The following is a 16,170-nucleotide window of genomic DNA, read 5'->3' on the forward strand; positions in this document are numbered from 1 at the left end:
CCACTTAAGCCCTCATTTCCACCCTATCCCCGTAACCCCATCTAACCTTTTGGACACCAAAGGCAATTTAGCATGGCCAATCCATCTAACCTGCATGCCTTTGGACTGTGGGAGGAAACCTACGCAGACACGGAGAGAACGTGCACACTCCGCACATACAGTGACCAAGCAGGCAATCAAACCTGGGACCCTCGCGCAGTGAAGCCACAGTGCTAGCCACTTGTGCTACCGTGCTGCCCCTTTGGCCTACTCTGGAGTTTAAATGCTTGAGGGGATCTTGTTGAAAATGGAATTCCTAATAGGTGCGACAGGGTAGGTACTGAGAATCTAGAAGTAGGGGGTCACAGTCTTAAGATAAAGGGTCAGCCAATTAGGACAAGATATTTTTTAAATTATATACCGTTCTACACACCACAGGATGACCCAAAGTATTGTTTAGTCACTTTTATAAGATAGAAAACACTCCACACAAGCCAATTTACACATAAGCAGCTCCACAAAAAACAATGATCTGATAACCTGTTTTGAGAATGTTTGTTGAGATAAATCTTGGATCGGAGAGGGAGAAATCTCCTTCCTATTTTTCTTCACTATAATTCCATGAGATCATTCATGTACACCCGAGGAGGCAGTTGGAGCCTCAATACAATGTCTAATTCAGCATTCAATTGAGCAATAGAATATTTGCTAGACATGTTTTGTTCAGGAATCTTGACTCTATCATCATCCTGGGCGTTATCATTGCACAGAAAATGAATTGGACTACTGTGACACGAGTAGGTCAAAGGCTGGGCTTCTGCAGCCAGTAACTTACCTCCTGACCCTCCAAAGCCTGTGCACCATCTACAAGGCACAATTAGGGGTGTGATGGAATATTGTCCACAATACTCAAGAAAACTTTTTCCTTCAGGAAAAAAAAACAGCCCACTTGATTGACCCCCACACACATTCTTCAACACGCGCTCCCTCCAGTATGCATCATCTACAAGATGCACTGCATCTTGCAAACCCATGACCTTTACCTTATCTGCAAAGGGCTGCAGATATATAGTAATGATGTGGAGGTGCCGGCGTTGGACTGGGGTGAGCCCAGTAAGAAGTCTTACAACACTAAAGGAGCAGTGCTCCGAAAGCTAGTGTTTGAAATAAACCTGTTGGACTTTAACCTGGTGTTGTAAGGCTTAGACCATAAGACATAGGAGTGGAAGTAAGGCTATTCGGCCCATCGAGTCCACTCCACCATTCAATCATGGCTGATTTCAACTCCATTTACCCGCTCTCTCTCCATAGCCCTTAATTCCTCGAGAAATCAAGAATTTATCAACTTCTGTCTTAAAGACACTCAACGTCTCGGCCTCCACCGCCCTCTGTGGCAATGAATTCCACAGACCCACCACTCTCTGGCTGAAGAAATTTCTCCTCATCTCTGTTCTAAAGTGACTCCCTTTTATTCTAAGGCTGTGCCCCCGGGTCCTAGTCTCCCCTGCTAATGGAAACAACTTCCCTACATCCACCCTATCTAAGCCATTCATTATCTTGTAAGTTTCTATTAGATCTCCCCTCAACCTCCTAAACTCCAATGAATATAATCCCAGGATCCTCAGGCGTTCATCGTATGTTAGGCCTACCATTCCTGGGATCATCGGTGTGAATCTCCGCTGGACCCGCTCCAGTGCCAGTATGTCCTTCCTGAGGTGTGGGGCCCAAAATTGCTCACAGTATTCTAAATGGGGCCTCACTAATGCTTTATAAAGCTTCAGAAGTACATCCCTGCTTTTATATTCCAAGCCTCTTGAGATGAATGACAACATTGCATTTGCTTTCTTAATTACAGGCTCAACCTGCAAGTTTACCGTTAGAGATTCCTGGACTAGGACTCCCAAGTCCCTTTGCAAGTCAGCATTATGAATTTTGTCACCGTTTAGAAAATAGTCCATGCCTCTATGCTTTTTTCCAAAGTGCAAGACCTCGCACTTGCCCACGTTGAATTTCATCAGCCATTTCTTGGTCCACTCTCCTAAACTGTCTAAATCTTTCTGCAGCCTCCCCACCTCCTCCATACTACCTGCCCCTCCACCTATCTTTGTATCATCGGCAAACTTAGCCAGAATGCCCCCAGTCCCGTCATTTAGATCGTTAATATATAAAGAGAACAGCTGTGGCCCCAACACTGAACCCTGCGGGACACCACTCGTCACCAGTTGCCATTCCGAAAAAGAACCTTTTATCCCAACTCTCTGCCTTCTGCCTGACAGCCAATCGTCAATCCATGTTAGTACCTTGCCTCGAATACCATGGGCCCTTATTTTACTCAGCAGTCTCCCGTGAGGCACCTTATCAAAGGCCTTTTGGAAGTCAAGATAGATAACATCCATTGGCTCTCCTTGGTCTAACCTATTTGTTATCTCTTCAAAGAACTCTAACAGGTTTGTCAGGCACGACCTCCCCTTACTAAATCCATGCTGACTTGTCCTAATCCGACCCTGCACTTCCAAAAATTTAGAAATCTCATCCTTAACAATGGATTCTAGAATCTTGCCAACAACCGAGGTTAGGCTAATTGGCCTATAATTTTCCATCTTTTTCCTTGTTCCCTTCTTGAACAGGGGGGTCACAACAGCGATTTTCCAATCCTCTGGGACTTTCCCTGACTCCAGTGACTTTTGAAAGATCATAACGCCTCCACTATTTCTTCAGCTATCTCCTTTAGAACTCTAGGATGTAGCCCATCTGGGCCCGGGGATTTATCAATTTTCAGACCTCGTAGTTTCTTACGATATATAGTAACATCACCACCTTGGAAGTTCCTCTCCAAGCCACACACCATTTAAATATATTGCCGTTCCTTCCGTACTGCTGGGTCAAAACCTTGGAACTCCCTCCCTAATGGCACCGTGGGTGTACCTACACCACAGGGACTGCAGCCGTTCAAGGTAGCAGCTCACCACCACCTTCTCAAGGGGCAATTAGGGATGGGCAACATATGCTGGTCCAACACGTCTCATGAAAAAAGTAACAAAAAAAGTTTAAGTTCCCATATTTGAGTCCCAATTGAGCACCTCCATCGTTGGCGAATCAGGCACTGCCCAAACAGGGCATCAGGTGAGGATCACGTGACTGCAGACAGACATCACGGCGCGAGACAGCTGTGGCTGAACTGCGCATGCTCGAAACCGGTGCGGCAGGACCACGCGGAGAACGGATGTAATAACCCCGCCCGCCGGCCGATGCTGCCGCAAGCATCAAAACCGTATTTGGCCAGGAAAATACCCCAAATGATCTGCCGCATCCGGTCACATTGCGAACAAATACCTACCGACGGCAAGTTCTCGGTTCAGAGAACGGACGCTGCAGTCAGGCGGGCCAACCTGGTCGACTCAGACCAACCGTCAACCACGTGAGCCGCTGCGCCTCCACCTTCTGACGACCGGCAGGCAGTGCGGCTGCGCGGCAGGGGCGGGGTTTAGTTCAGGGGGATCGTGGGAGATGGGTCCAGCTGGAACTACAATTCCCGGGCTGCTGTGCGGCCCTGGCGCCCGCATGCGCGGTAGTGACTGGTAGGTCTGGAGGGTCACGTGGCTGCCCTGTTTGGAATCTTGCCCGGAGAGAATGGCAGCGTTGGTGAGGAGGATCGTCAGTACCACCAAGGCACCGGGTGCAATCGGTCCCTATAGGTAAACCCTGCTCAGTAACGTTTGATAAGGAGGTGGAGCGGGATTAGATAGCTTTTAAACAATACTATAGGTTGGCAATTCATATCAGCATATTGGAACGGCTGTGTTCTTGTAAAATAGTTTCATTTAAACTAAAGGTCAACACGCCAGAAGTACTTAATTGGCTGTAAAGTGCTCTGGAGGTCGTGAAAGATTCTATATAAATGTACATTCTTGCTTTGAAACAAGTAGCCCAAATGTAAAGTACAAAGTCCGATGGATTTCCGAAGAAGCGTCATATTGGACTCGAAATGTTAGCTGTTTCCCTCTCCACAAATGCTGCCAGATCATAGATCATATAATTTACAGTGCAGAAGGAGGCCATTCAGCCCATCGAGTCTGCACCGGCTCTTGGAAAGAGCACCCGGCCCAAGGTCCACACCTCCACCCTATCCCCATAACCCAGTAACCCCACCCAACACTAAGGGCAATTTTGGACACTAAGGGCAATTTATCATGGCCAATCCACCTAACCTGCACATCTTTGGACTGTGGGAGGAAACCGGAGCACCCGAAGGAAACCCACGCACACACGGGGAGGATGGGCAGACTCCGCACAGACAGTGACCCAAGCCAGAATCGAACCTGGGACCCTGGAGCTGTGAAGCAATTGTGCTATCCACAATGCTACCGTGCTGCCCACTGCTACCGTGCTGCCCACAATCTGCTGAGTTCTGCTGAGTTTTTCCAGCACTTTTTGTTTTTATTTCAAATCTCCCAACAGCTGTAGTATTTTACTTGTATTTGAGCAACCTGTGGACGAACATAGCCCCCCCCCCCCCCCCCCCCTTCATTGAACAGGCCATTCAAGTTTAATTATATTACGTAGTATTATGCATTAGAAGTCGTTTGCACATCCTAAAGTCCTTCGCCATCAATGCATTACTTTTCCAATGTATAGTTTGCAGCCTTTGATGACCAGAGAAAGTCCCAAAACTTCCTACAGGAAATACAGTATTTTTTTATGTCACTGCTTAAAGCAGGAGTCACGGCAGCCACTTTCTGCTCAACAAAGCCCCACAAACAGCATTGAAACGATGACCAGATAACCTTTTTCCTACTTACACACTCCGGCAAATCTGTGCTTGACTTCTGTCAGCTTGGATACGTGTGGTGTCTTTTTCATATTTGGATAGATGGAGACTGTAGCCCAGGTTTTTATGGATAGATGTGAATGAACAGTGTTTCCCATCCATTACATTTCCCCACAGACTTGCTGAGCGTTTTATATTTGTGTTTTGTAGTAGTTAGATAAGACAGTGTCTCGACAGTAAGCCAAGGAAGCCACTGTGTATCTCAACCAATCAGATTGAAGAAACGTGAGCAGAGAAAAGGTAAAGCTGAAGCAGTTCCGTTAACAAAATGAAGATGCATTTTATTTGTATTGGAAAACAAGATATAGTTTTACGTAGGTTTGATTTAACATGTCTGTGCCTGGAAGGGTAAAACCTACAGTTAGATTCATGTTGGATACGGTTAGATTCATGCTGGACAAAGGTGTTTGTAAGGATGGGGATTGGTTAAGTTCCAGTTGTGTTTATATGGTGCTTCCAAGAGAGGGCTACAGCATGAAGAATAAATAGGCTAGCCGAGTCCTTATTTAACATTACTCCCATTTGGAAGCAAATGGACGTATTAGTGAGAGGCAGCATGGTTTTGTGAAGGGGAGGTCGTGTCTCACTAACTTGATAGAGTTTTTCGAGGAGGTCACAAAGATGATTGATGCAGGTAGGGCAGTGGATGTTGTCTATATGGACTTCAGTAAGGCCTTTGACAAGGTCCCTCATGGTAGACTAGTACAAAAGGTGAAGTCACACGGGATCAGGGGTGAGCTGGCAAGGTGGACACAGAACTGGCTAGGTCATAGAAGGCAGAGAGTAGCAATGGAAGGATGCTTTTCTAATTGGAGGGCTGTGACCAGTGGTGTTCCGCAGGGATCAGTGCTGGGACCTTTGCAGTATATATAAATGATTTGGAGGAAAATGTAACTGGTCTGATTAGTAAGTTTGCAGATGACACAAAGGTTGGTGGAATTGCAGATAGCGATGAGGACTGTCAGAGGATACAGCAGGATTTAGATAGTTTGGAGACTTGGGCGGAGAGATGGCAGATGGAGTTTAATCCAGACACATGTGAGGTAATGCATTTTGGAAGGTCACAAATGCAGGTAGGGAATATACAGTATACAGGCATATGTCATGCTTGCCTTCATTGGCCGGGGCATTGAGTATAAGAATTGGCAGGTCAGGTTGCAGTTGTATAGAACCTTAGTTAGGCCACACTTGGAGTATAGTGTTCAATTCTGGTCGCCACACTACCAGAAGGATGTGGGAGCTTTAGAGAGGGTGCAGATGAGATTTACCAGGATGTTGCCTGGTATGGAGGGCATTAGCTATGAGGAGCGGTTGAATAAACTTGGTTTGTTCTCTTTGGAACGACGGAGGTTGAGGGGCGACCTGATAGAGGTCTACAAAATTATGAGGGGCATAGACAGAGTGGATAGTCAGATGCTTTTCCCCAGGGTAGAGGGGTCAATTACTAGGGGGCATAGGTTTAAGGTGCGAGGGGCAAGATTTAGAGTAAATGTAAGAGGCAAGTTTTTTACACAGAGGGCTGTGTGTGCCTGGAACTCGCTACCGGAGGAGGTGATGGAAGCAGGGACGATAGTGACATTTAAGGGCATCTTGACAAATACATGAATAGGATGGGAATAGAGGGATATGGACCCAGGAAGTGTAGAAGATTGTAGTTTAGTCGGGCAGCATGGTCGGCACAGGCTTGGAGGGCCGAAGGGCCTGTTCCTGTGCTGTACTTTTCTTTGTTCTAAATGTCTGATGCCATTTTAATACGATCTACAAATTGAGAGTTAAAGCAATCGTGAGCAGTTTGCACAGCAGTCGAGGCAATTTCTAACGGGGTTAGTGTAAAATCCTGGACTGGATGCACTGTTAAAAGTGGAGCAGAAGTTTTGTTTAAAAGTGTCCTTTGGAAAACCTGGTCTGCATTTTGGAATGCAAACCGCTAAGGAAATACATTATTACGAGCAAAGATTTTAAAGTTGTCTTTTTGGGAGTGGAGTTTGGAAACTCTCATGTGACAATCATCTGGGGAATTCTGTGGGGACATCCACAAGCATTCACTTGAGTTCAGAGTGTACTTGCCCACAGTCATCTTGTGTGCTTAAAAGGGAACTTTGTGTTAATCAGACCACTATAGATTAAGATGTGCTTTGTAATCTGTGTTAATTCTGAAACTTGTGTGTAATTGTTAAGCTAAGGGGTACAATAAAGTTGTATTGTATCATAGTCTAATTTTTTCATCTTTATTAAATGTTTTTTCTTGTTAAATCCTGTGACTGTTCCTCCAACTTCTTTTTAAAAAGTTATACAGTCTCTTGAGCCAGGGTTCCATTCTGGGATCTCCTCATCCAGTTGTAACGTCAACTGGAATCAGAACATTTTCTGCAAACTAATCTTGGTCTTGATTAAAGAGTCACAAAATCCAAAGTATGGACGAGAAGTGTTTATGACAGCCATAAAATTCTGACAATGTATTCCAAAGGTCACTTAGCTTTAATATTAATCTGATCCTGGGAGTGAGGATGATATCGACAATGGCTACAAGGAGAGTTTGTACCTATACTCCCAAAGCTCCAGTCAGACTTGGAATTAACAGGTACCAGAGAACGGCAGAACTGAGTGTGTGTTGGACTATTGTTCAAATAGGGCACTTTGTTTTTTGAGTGTACACTGATGGTCAGATTTACTTTATATTGTTAAGATTGGTTTAACAGGGGTGAACTGACTTCTCTCTTTTATTTAGAACAAACTAAAGTGGGACAGAGTTTGGATTTATGTATTTAGCTGTGCATATCTTGGTTCAAGAAAGATTCAAGAAATAAGCCAATCTTAAATTAACAATTAAAGAATTTAATTTACGGCTAAAATTCATTCGGGTAAAAGTTTAAAATATATAAATATATCAAACTACCCACGAATACAAAAAAAAATACACAAGTGTACAAATTTTTTAAAATTAAAAATCTTGACCTTGCAACAAGTAAAGTCAGTCATAACAATCGTTGTGTTTAGAGGGTGGATTACAGATGAAGGGTCCCGGTCCACAATGGTTGCTGATTCTTGGGGCTTCTCTCTGGAGACAGCGGAGTCAACCACATTGTTGTGGGTCTGGAGTCACTTATAGCCCAGACTAGGTAAAAAGGCAGATTTCCTTCTCTCAAGGACATTAGTGAATCAAATACTTTTTATTCAATGGTAGTTTCGTGGTCATCATTTCTGAGACTTATTTCAGTTCCAGATTGTTTAACTGAATTTAAGTTCCACGAGCAAGGTGGGATTTGAACTCTCGTCCTCAGATCGATAGTCACCCCTCTGGATTACTAGTCCAGTGATATTACCACTACCTCCCTGTAACATAAGAACTCGGAGCAGGAGTAGGCCATCTGATCCATCGAGCCTGCTCCACCATTCAATGAGATCATGGCTGATCTTTTGTGGACTCAGCTCCACTTTCCGGCCCGAACACCATAACCCTTAATCCCTTTATTCTTCAAAAAACTATCTACCTTTATCTTAAAAACATTTAATGAAGGAGCCTCTACTGCTTCACTGGGCAAGGAATTCCATAGATTCACAACCCTTTGGGTGAAGAAGTTCCTCCCAAACTCTGTCCTAAATCTACTTCCCCTTATTTTGAGGCTATGCCCCCTAGTTCTGCTTTCACCCGCCAGTGGAAACAACCTCCCCGCATCTCTCCTATCTATTCCCTTCATAATTTTACATGTTTCTATAAGATCCCCCTCATCCTTCTAAATTCCAACAAGTACAGTCTCAGTCTACTCAATCTCTCCTCGTAATCCAACCCCTTCAGCTCTGGGATTAACCGAGTGAATCTCCTCTGCATACCCTCCAGTGCCAATATGTCCTTTCTCAAGTAAGGAGACCAAAACTGAACACAATACTCCAGGTGTGGCCTCACTAACACCTTATACAATTGCAGCATAACCTCTCTAGTCTTAAACTCCATCCCTCTAGTAATGAAGGACAAAATTCCATTCGCCTTCTTAATCACCTGTTGCACCTGTAAACCAACGTTTTGCGACTCATCGAGGGCTTGTGTCCTAGTTTTCTAATAATTCCACACCCACTACCACCTGTTAGTCAACAACAGCCAAGGAAAATTGGCAGCAGGATTTGGAACATTAATAGTTTTAAAAACTGATAACCTGTTCTGGATATTAATAGCGTTAAGATGTTTTTGGTCTGTGTCAGTATGAACAGCAGTTGCTGTGTGTGTGTGAATGTTGGTTGTTAACATTTGCATTGTTCACATGGTCTGAACCTGTCTGATTTTTCAGGGGCAGAATCACAAGTGAATTTTATACCTCTTGCTGTCTGTTTCATAGCAATCTGGTAGTTTCAAAATCATTATTAAAGAGACTAGCCTTTTATTCAAGATTTATTAATGAATGCATTCTCCCCCTACGTGGGTCTCACTCCCGCAACCCAAAGATGTGCAGGGTCGATGGATTAGATTGGCCACGCTAAATTGCCCCGTGATTGGAAAAACTTAACAAAAGATTTATTAATTAATTCAGCTGCCCTGGTGCGATTTGAACTTGTATCTTCCAGAGCATTCTCCTGGTTTGTTAATCCAGTGACATTACCCCTATTTTACCATTGCCTCTTGCCCTAGGCCTTAAGTTCTGGAATTCTATCCCTAAACATCTCCACTTCTCTACCTCCCTCTCCTCTTTTTAAAACCTACCTTTTTGACCAAGCTTTTGTTTACCAGGCCCTAAATCCCCTTATGTGGTTCACTGTATATATTTGTAATGTCTCACTTTGTGAGTAAATCTAAAACTGAGTAAAGATTGACTTCTGGGGCGAAATTCTCCTACCCGCCCCGCCACATTTCTGCGCCGACCGGCCGGCTGGAGTCTCCGTAACGCCGGCGGGAGTCTCCGTAACACCGGCTGGTCAATGGGGTTTCCCATTGCGGGGCAGCCCCACGCCGTCGGGAAACCCCCGGGCGCCGGCAAAACGGAGACTCCCGCCGGCGGAGAATGACGCCCCTGGTCCTCTTCCCCCACCACTGGTTGCAAGAAGTTTAGCTGTGGGGTTATTTATTGCAGTGAAAATGTGTTTATAACTCTTAATTGTGCAATCTGCACAATACAGACTTTGCAATGTTAGATCATTTCTTGACCTATCTTGTATTTATTGTTAACTATTAATAGGTGTTTAACATGCCAATGCCATGTGATTGTTAGGAATAAATTAGTGCAGTTTGCAGATGCATCACTTTCTTTCATTATTCTACTGTTCTCCAAATAGTTTTCTCTTCTGCCTCCCCAGTCTCATCCACCCACCCCATCTCTGGAGTTTAATTCCATATTCATCTTACCACAGTAGTCCTTCATCCCTGCGCTATGTTTGCTTGGATTTTGCAGTAATCAGGGAAGAGGGGTGCTAACAGTTCACCTCACTCACTGACAGTTGACCACAGAGCTTTTACCATAAGATGTAGGAGCAGACGTAGGTCATTTGACCCATCTGCTCTGCCATTCAAAGCAGTCATGTTTGATCTGATATCCTCAGCTCCACTTTCCTGCCTTATGCTTGGCACAGAGGTAGCACTGCCGCTTCACACCACCAGGGACCCAGGCCTGATTCCCACCTTGGGTGACTCTCCTCGTGTCTGTGTGATATTCCTCCTGTGCCCTGGTTTCCTTCCACAGTCCAAAGATCTGCAGGTTAGGTGGATTAGCCATGCTAAATGTCGCTTAGTGTCCAAAGGGTTAGGTGGGGTTATGGGGATAGAGCAGGGGAGTGGGCCTAGGAAGGTGCTCTTTCGGAGGGTCAGTGCAGACTCAATGGGCCGAATGGCCTCCTTCTGCAGTATAGGAATTCTACGATCCCCATAACCCTTGATTCCCTTACTGATTACATATCTAGCTGAATTTAAATGTCTGTCTCAGCCTTGACCATACTATGACCCCAGCCTCTACAGCTCTCTGCGGTAAAGATTTCCACAGATTCACTACCCTCTGAGAGAAGAAATTCCTCCTCATCTCTGTTTTAAGTGGGTGACCCCCTTACTCTGAGATTTTGCCCTCTGGTCCTAAACTCTCCCACAAGGGGAAACATTCTCTCAGCATCTACCCTGTCAATCCCCCTGAGAATGAATCCTATATGTCTCAATAAGGTTGCCTCTCATTCTTCTAAACTCCAATGAGTACAGGCCCAACCTACTCAACCTCTCCTCAGAAGAAAATCCCTCCACACCCGGGATCAACCTCGTGAACCTCTGGACTTCCTCCAATTCCAGTACATCTTTCCTTTGATAAAGGAACCAAAACTGTTCACAGTATTCCAGGGGTGGGCTAATTAATGTCTTGTATAGTTTTAGCAAGGCGTACCTATTTTCATATTCCATTTCCTAAAGGTCAACTTCCATTTTCCTTTCCTATTAACTGCTGAACTTGCATTCTAGCTTTTTGTGATTTATGAATCAGATCCCCTCAATCCCTCTGTGCTGCAGTCTTTCCCCATTTAAATAATATTCAGCTCCTTTATTCTTAACAGTGCATAACTTCACATTTTCCTATATTACATTCCACCTGCCAAGTTTTTGCCTACTCAACCTGTCTATATCCCTCTGTAGACCCTGCCTTTTGCTCCATTTTCACCACTTACATTCCCAGCTACCCGTCCTAATATACTCACCCCAACAACATGGGGCGTCATTCTCCGACCCCCCGCCGGGTCGGAGAATGGCCGTTGGCCGCCGTGAATCCCGCCCCCGCCCCCGCCGAAGTCTCCGAAGGGAGAAAAGTCGGCGGGGCGTTAATGGCGCCGCTGCCGCGGAGAATGTCACGGGTCTGCGCAAGGCAGCCGATTTTCGGCCTGCCGATATTCTCCCTTCCGGATGGGCCGAAGTCCCGTCGACGTGATGACCGTTCACGTCGACGTGAATCAAACCTCCTTTTCATCGGCGTGACCCGGTGCTCCAGGCTCACGCCGACCAGCGAGGAGGTGAGTGACGGCCTGGGGGGTTGGCTCTGGGCAGGAAATGGCGTGGCCGCAGACTGATTGCCTGAGGAGAGGTGTGTCTCGGCTTGTGTGTGTGTGCGGCGGGGGGGGGTGGTTAGAGTAGGCTGGGCTCCGGGGGAGTGCCGGGAGGGGGTCCGTGCCGGGGTGGAGGTTGGGGGTTGTGGAGGGGGTCCGTGCCGCGGTGGAGGTTGGGGGGGGGGGGTCCGTGCTGGGGTGGAGGTTGGGGGTTGGGGAGGGGGTCCGTGCCGGGGTGGAGGTTGGGGAGGGGGGGTCCGTGCTGGGGTGGAGGTTGGGGGTTGGGGAGGGGGTCCGTGCTGGGGTGGAGGTTGGGGGTTGGGGAGGGGGTCCGTGCCGGGGTGGAGGTTGGGGGTTGGGGAGGGGGTCCGTGCCGGGGTGGAGGTTGGGGGGGGGTCCGTGCTGGGGTGGAGGTTGGGGGGGGTCCGTGCTGGGGTGGAGGTTGGGGGTTGGGGAGGGGGTCCGTGCCGGGGTGGAGGTTGGGGTGGGGGTCCGTGCCGGGGTGGAGGTTGGGGAGGGGGTCCGTGCCGGGGTGGAGGTTGGGGAGGGGGTCCGTGCCGGGGTGGAGGTTGGGGAGGGGGTCCGTGCCGGGGTGGAGGTTGGGGAGGGGGTCCGTGCCGGGGTGGAGGTTGGGGGTTGTGGAGGGGGGTCCGTGCCGGGGTGGAGGTTGGGGGGGGGGGGTCCGTGCTGGGGTGGAGGTTGGGGGGGGGTCCGTGCCGGGGTGGAGGTTGGGGGTTGGGGAGGGGGTCCTTGCCGGGGTGGAGGTTGGGGGGGGGTCCGTGCCGGGGTGGAGGTTGGGGGGGGGTCCGTGCTGGGGTGGAGGTTGGGGAGGGGGTCCGTGCCGCGGTGGAGGTTGGGGGGGGGTCCGTGCTGGGGTGGAGGTTGGGGAGGGGGTCCGTGCCGGGGTGGAGGTTGGGGGGGGTCCGTGCTGGGGTGGAGGTTGGGGGGGGGTCCGTGCCGGGGTGGAGGTTGGGGGTTGGGGAGGGGGTCCGTGCCGGGGTGGAGGTTGGGGGGGGGTCCGTGCCGGGGTGGAGGTTGGGGGGGGGGGGTCCGTGCCGGGGTGGGTGATGGGAGGGCAAATGAGTTGGTCCACCTGGCCAGGTGCCAGCCTCCAACAGTTGGACCCATGCGGTCCATGCCACCTGGCTGGGGGGAGGAGGGGATATGGGCAATGATGACATGTCGTCGTTCCCCTCCCCCCCCCCCACCAGGCCGTCATGTTTTCAGACCATCCAGCGATGTTGGCCGCCGTGGTGGCAGCCGCTCATGTCTATGTTGCCCTGGATGAGGAGGAGGAGGAGGAGCGTGCCAGAGAGGCGGCGCAGGCTGCCGCAGAGGGGCAGGCGGCAGCCGCCCAGGCTGGAGGGACACCTGACCGACAGGACGAGGAGGGGGAGGAGGACGTCGCGGCCCCACTGCAACGGAGGCACCCGAGGGCGCCCCGTGTGTACCGGCCCCGGCAGTCATACCAGGACCTCACGGACCGGGAATGCAGGAGGAGACTCCGGATGAGCCGGGAAACCGTGGCACACATCTGCCACCTGCTGGCACACCTGTCACCGCGTGGCACTGGCGGGGGACACCCTCTCCCCGTGTCCGTCAAGGTTACGGTGGCCCTGAACTTTTATGCAACGGGGTCATTCCAGGCACCGAGTGGGGACCTGTCCGGCATATCGCAGACATCGGTGCATCGGTGCATCCGGGCAGTGACAGATGCCCTTTATGCCATAGCGCACCGCTACATCCGCTTCCCCGTGGACCGGGCCAGCCAAGATGCCCGGGCCGTGGGCTTCTCTGCCGTTGCCGGGTTCCCCATGGTCCAGGGCGCGATCGATGGGATGCACGTCGCCGTGCGTCCACCTGCAGATAACAGGGCCGTGTTCACTAATAGGAAGGGGACCTATTCGATGAACGTACAGGTGGTCTGCGACCACCGCATGATGATCCTGCACGTCTGCGCCCGTCACCCAGGCAGTGTACACGACTCATTCGTGTTGTCGCGGTCATCCATCCCCGGCATGTACGAGGGACGCCATCCCCGGCTGACGGGCTGGTTGCTGGGCGACAGGGGCTACCCATTGCGATCGTGGCTGATGACGCCTATACGGAGGCCACGCAATGAGGCGGAGAACCGCTACAATGATGCCCATGTAGCGACAAGGGGAGTGATCGAGAGGTGCTTTGGCGTGCTGAAGATGCGTTTCAGGTGCCTGGACCTCTCTGGGGGCGCCCTCCAGTATCGGTCAGATAGGGTCGGCCGCATCATTGTGGTGTGCTGCGTCCTGCACAACATAGCCCAGCAGAGGGGCGATGTGCCGCAGGCAAGGGAGGGCGGAGTGGAGGAGCAGCAGGAAGAGGCCCAGTCCTCCCCAGATGAGGGGGATGGGGGCAATGGTCAGGGCAGACGGGGTAGACACAGACGGGTGGCTGTCCACCGTTACCGGCTGGCCCAGCGGGCACGGGACAGACTGATAGACGCCCGCTTCACTGACTAGATGGGCGTGGGAATCGGGTAGTATGGCCACAGACCGCACACCATGACAACAGCCGACCACCCACACCCCCCACCCATCCACCCACCCAGCACCCTCACCCCCCTCCCCAACCCCACACACCCCACCCGCATGCACACCACCCCCCCACTCCCAATTGCCGATCCACCGGCGGCACAACGGGCCGGGCTCACCCAGTTGCGGGTGGACGCGTGTCTATCGCAGGCCATGGAGAATGATGACAACCCGCCTCCGATGAGCTCCTGGCTCTACATCGTTGGACTATGTCTGACCCATGGCCACAGTACCACCATCCACCCGGACCATCCCTGCATGCGGCTGTGACACTGCAGCGCACGGTCCCGTCCTCTGCCCGGGGGATGTTGATGGCGGCCCAGGGGGAAGGGGGCAGACTCACCTGGGGCTGAGGTAAGACCACCCCTCACACACACACTTGCGCTCAACGTTCATGACACCCCCGCACACTTTGGACAGAGCACAAAGGCAGCTTCGGTAGGTGTAACATTGACTTTAATAACCAAAGGAGTTCATGCACGTGCCCTAGCGCCTAAAACTCATCTGTGCCCTGCACCCGTGCCAACTTACTCAGTGTCTAATTGTTTGGCCTTACGGGCCCTTTGACTACGTCTCCGTGGTTCCCCAGACGGTACAGCAGAACTGGAGGTGGACTCCTGTGATTCCTGCCCTCTGACACTGGATCCCTTTGGCGGCCGTTTCCTGGGGCGTCCTGGCCTAGATGGGCCAGGCTGCGGCCCGGGCGACTGGGATGGCGAGCTGCCAGCCTGTCCTGCCCGTTGCCCACCCGATGCACCTGGGACGGAAGGGGGGGGAGTCCGAGGTGTCGCGGTGTACCGGGACCTCCCCTACAGAGGGAGCCGGGACGGACCACACCACCTCCTCCTCCCTCGGGGTGCCCGATGGCCCCCAGGCCTCTACATGGGTGGGGGATGCGAACGGACTGGCCATCCGACGCGCCCCCGACATCTGGCGCTGCCAGTCCTGGAGGCCCGTGCTGGTATCGACAGGGGTCTGCAGGTTTGCAGCCATGGAGCCCAGGGGGTTGTCGAACCCTGTCTGCGACAGTGCGACGCCAGCTCGCACATGGCCACTGGCGCCGATGCCCTCAGCGATGGCCTGCTGAGACTGGGCCATGGCCTGCAGAGACTGGGCCATGGCCTGCAGAGACTGGGCCATGGCCTGCAGAGACTGGGCCATGGCCTGCAGAGACTGGGCCATGGCCTGCAGAGACTGGGCCATGGCCTGCAGAGACTGGGCCATGGCCTGCAGAGACTGGGCCATGGCCTGCAGAGACTGGGCCATGGCCTGCAGAGACTGGGCCATGGCCTGCAGAGACTGGGCCATGGCCTGCAGAGACTGGGCCATGGCCTGCAGAGACTGGGCCATGGTCTGCAGAGACTGGGCCATGGCCTGCTGAGACTGGGCCATGGCCTGCTGAGACTGGGCTATGGCGTTGAGCGCCTCTGCCATCTGGCGCTGGCACTGGCTCATGGCCTCCTGTGAGAGGGCAGCCATTTCCTGGGCCACAGACGCCGCCTGCACGGAAGGCCCCAGGCCTCGCAAACCGTTCCCCATGTCTGACACCGTCGCACCCATTGCCTCCACCGCGGACGCCACCCGTGCGGTGTCAGCCTGGGTGGCACGCATGACCGGGACCACTCCCAGCTCCTGGACGCGGGTGGACTCCTCCACCTGCGACCGCAGCCGCCGCAAGCCACCCGTCACCCTATTCGCTCGTCTCCGTGTCGGTGGTTGCATCGGATCTATGTGTGGGTGTGGTAACTGCAGGAACCCGGGATCCATCTGGGCGGCAGATGTTCGCTTGGCCTGGGCTGC

The 16,170-nt window shown here is 51.2% G+C and overlaps 2 protein-coding genes across 4 annotated transcripts in view; one reads left to right on the forward strand and one right to left on the reverse strand.

Annotated features, from left to right (window-relative positions):
• The window catches only part of pop1 (POP1 homolog, ribonuclease P/MRP subunit), a 76,191-nt gene extending 72,741 nt beyond the window's left edge, over positions 1–3,450 (reverse strand). For both annotated transcript variants that reach the window (XM_072468465.1, XM_072468464.1), the window contains exon 1: positions 3,317–3,450. The gene's annotated coding sequence lies outside the window, so the exon portion shown is untranslated. The remainder of the gene's footprint in view (positions 1–3,316) is intronic.
• A 55-nt stretch (positions 3,451–3,505) lies between these two features.
• The window catches only part of rida (reactive intermediate imine deaminase A), a 29,261-nt gene continuing 16,596 nt past the window's right edge, over positions 3,506–16,170 (forward strand). The window contains exon 1 of one of the 2 annotated variants that reach the window (XM_072468467.1): positions 3,506–3,674. In XM_072468467.1, the coding sequence (XP_072324568.1) occupies positions 3,610–3,674 (65 nt within the window). In that variant the 5' untranslated portion in view covers positions 3,506–3,609. Of the gene's footprint in view, positions 3,675–7,252; positions 7,389–16,170 lie in introns of those variants that run through there. The other variant, XM_072468466.1, reaches the window with a different exon arrangement.

The sequence above is a fragment of the Scyliorhinus torazame genome, chromosome 11 (genome assembly GCF_047496885.1).
Source record: "Scyliorhinus torazame isolate Kashiwa2021f chromosome 11, sScyTor2.1, whole genome shotgun sequence".
NCBI lineage: Eukaryota > Metazoa > Chordata > Chondrichthyes > Carcharhiniformes > Scyliorhinidae > Scyliorhinus > Scyliorhinus torazame.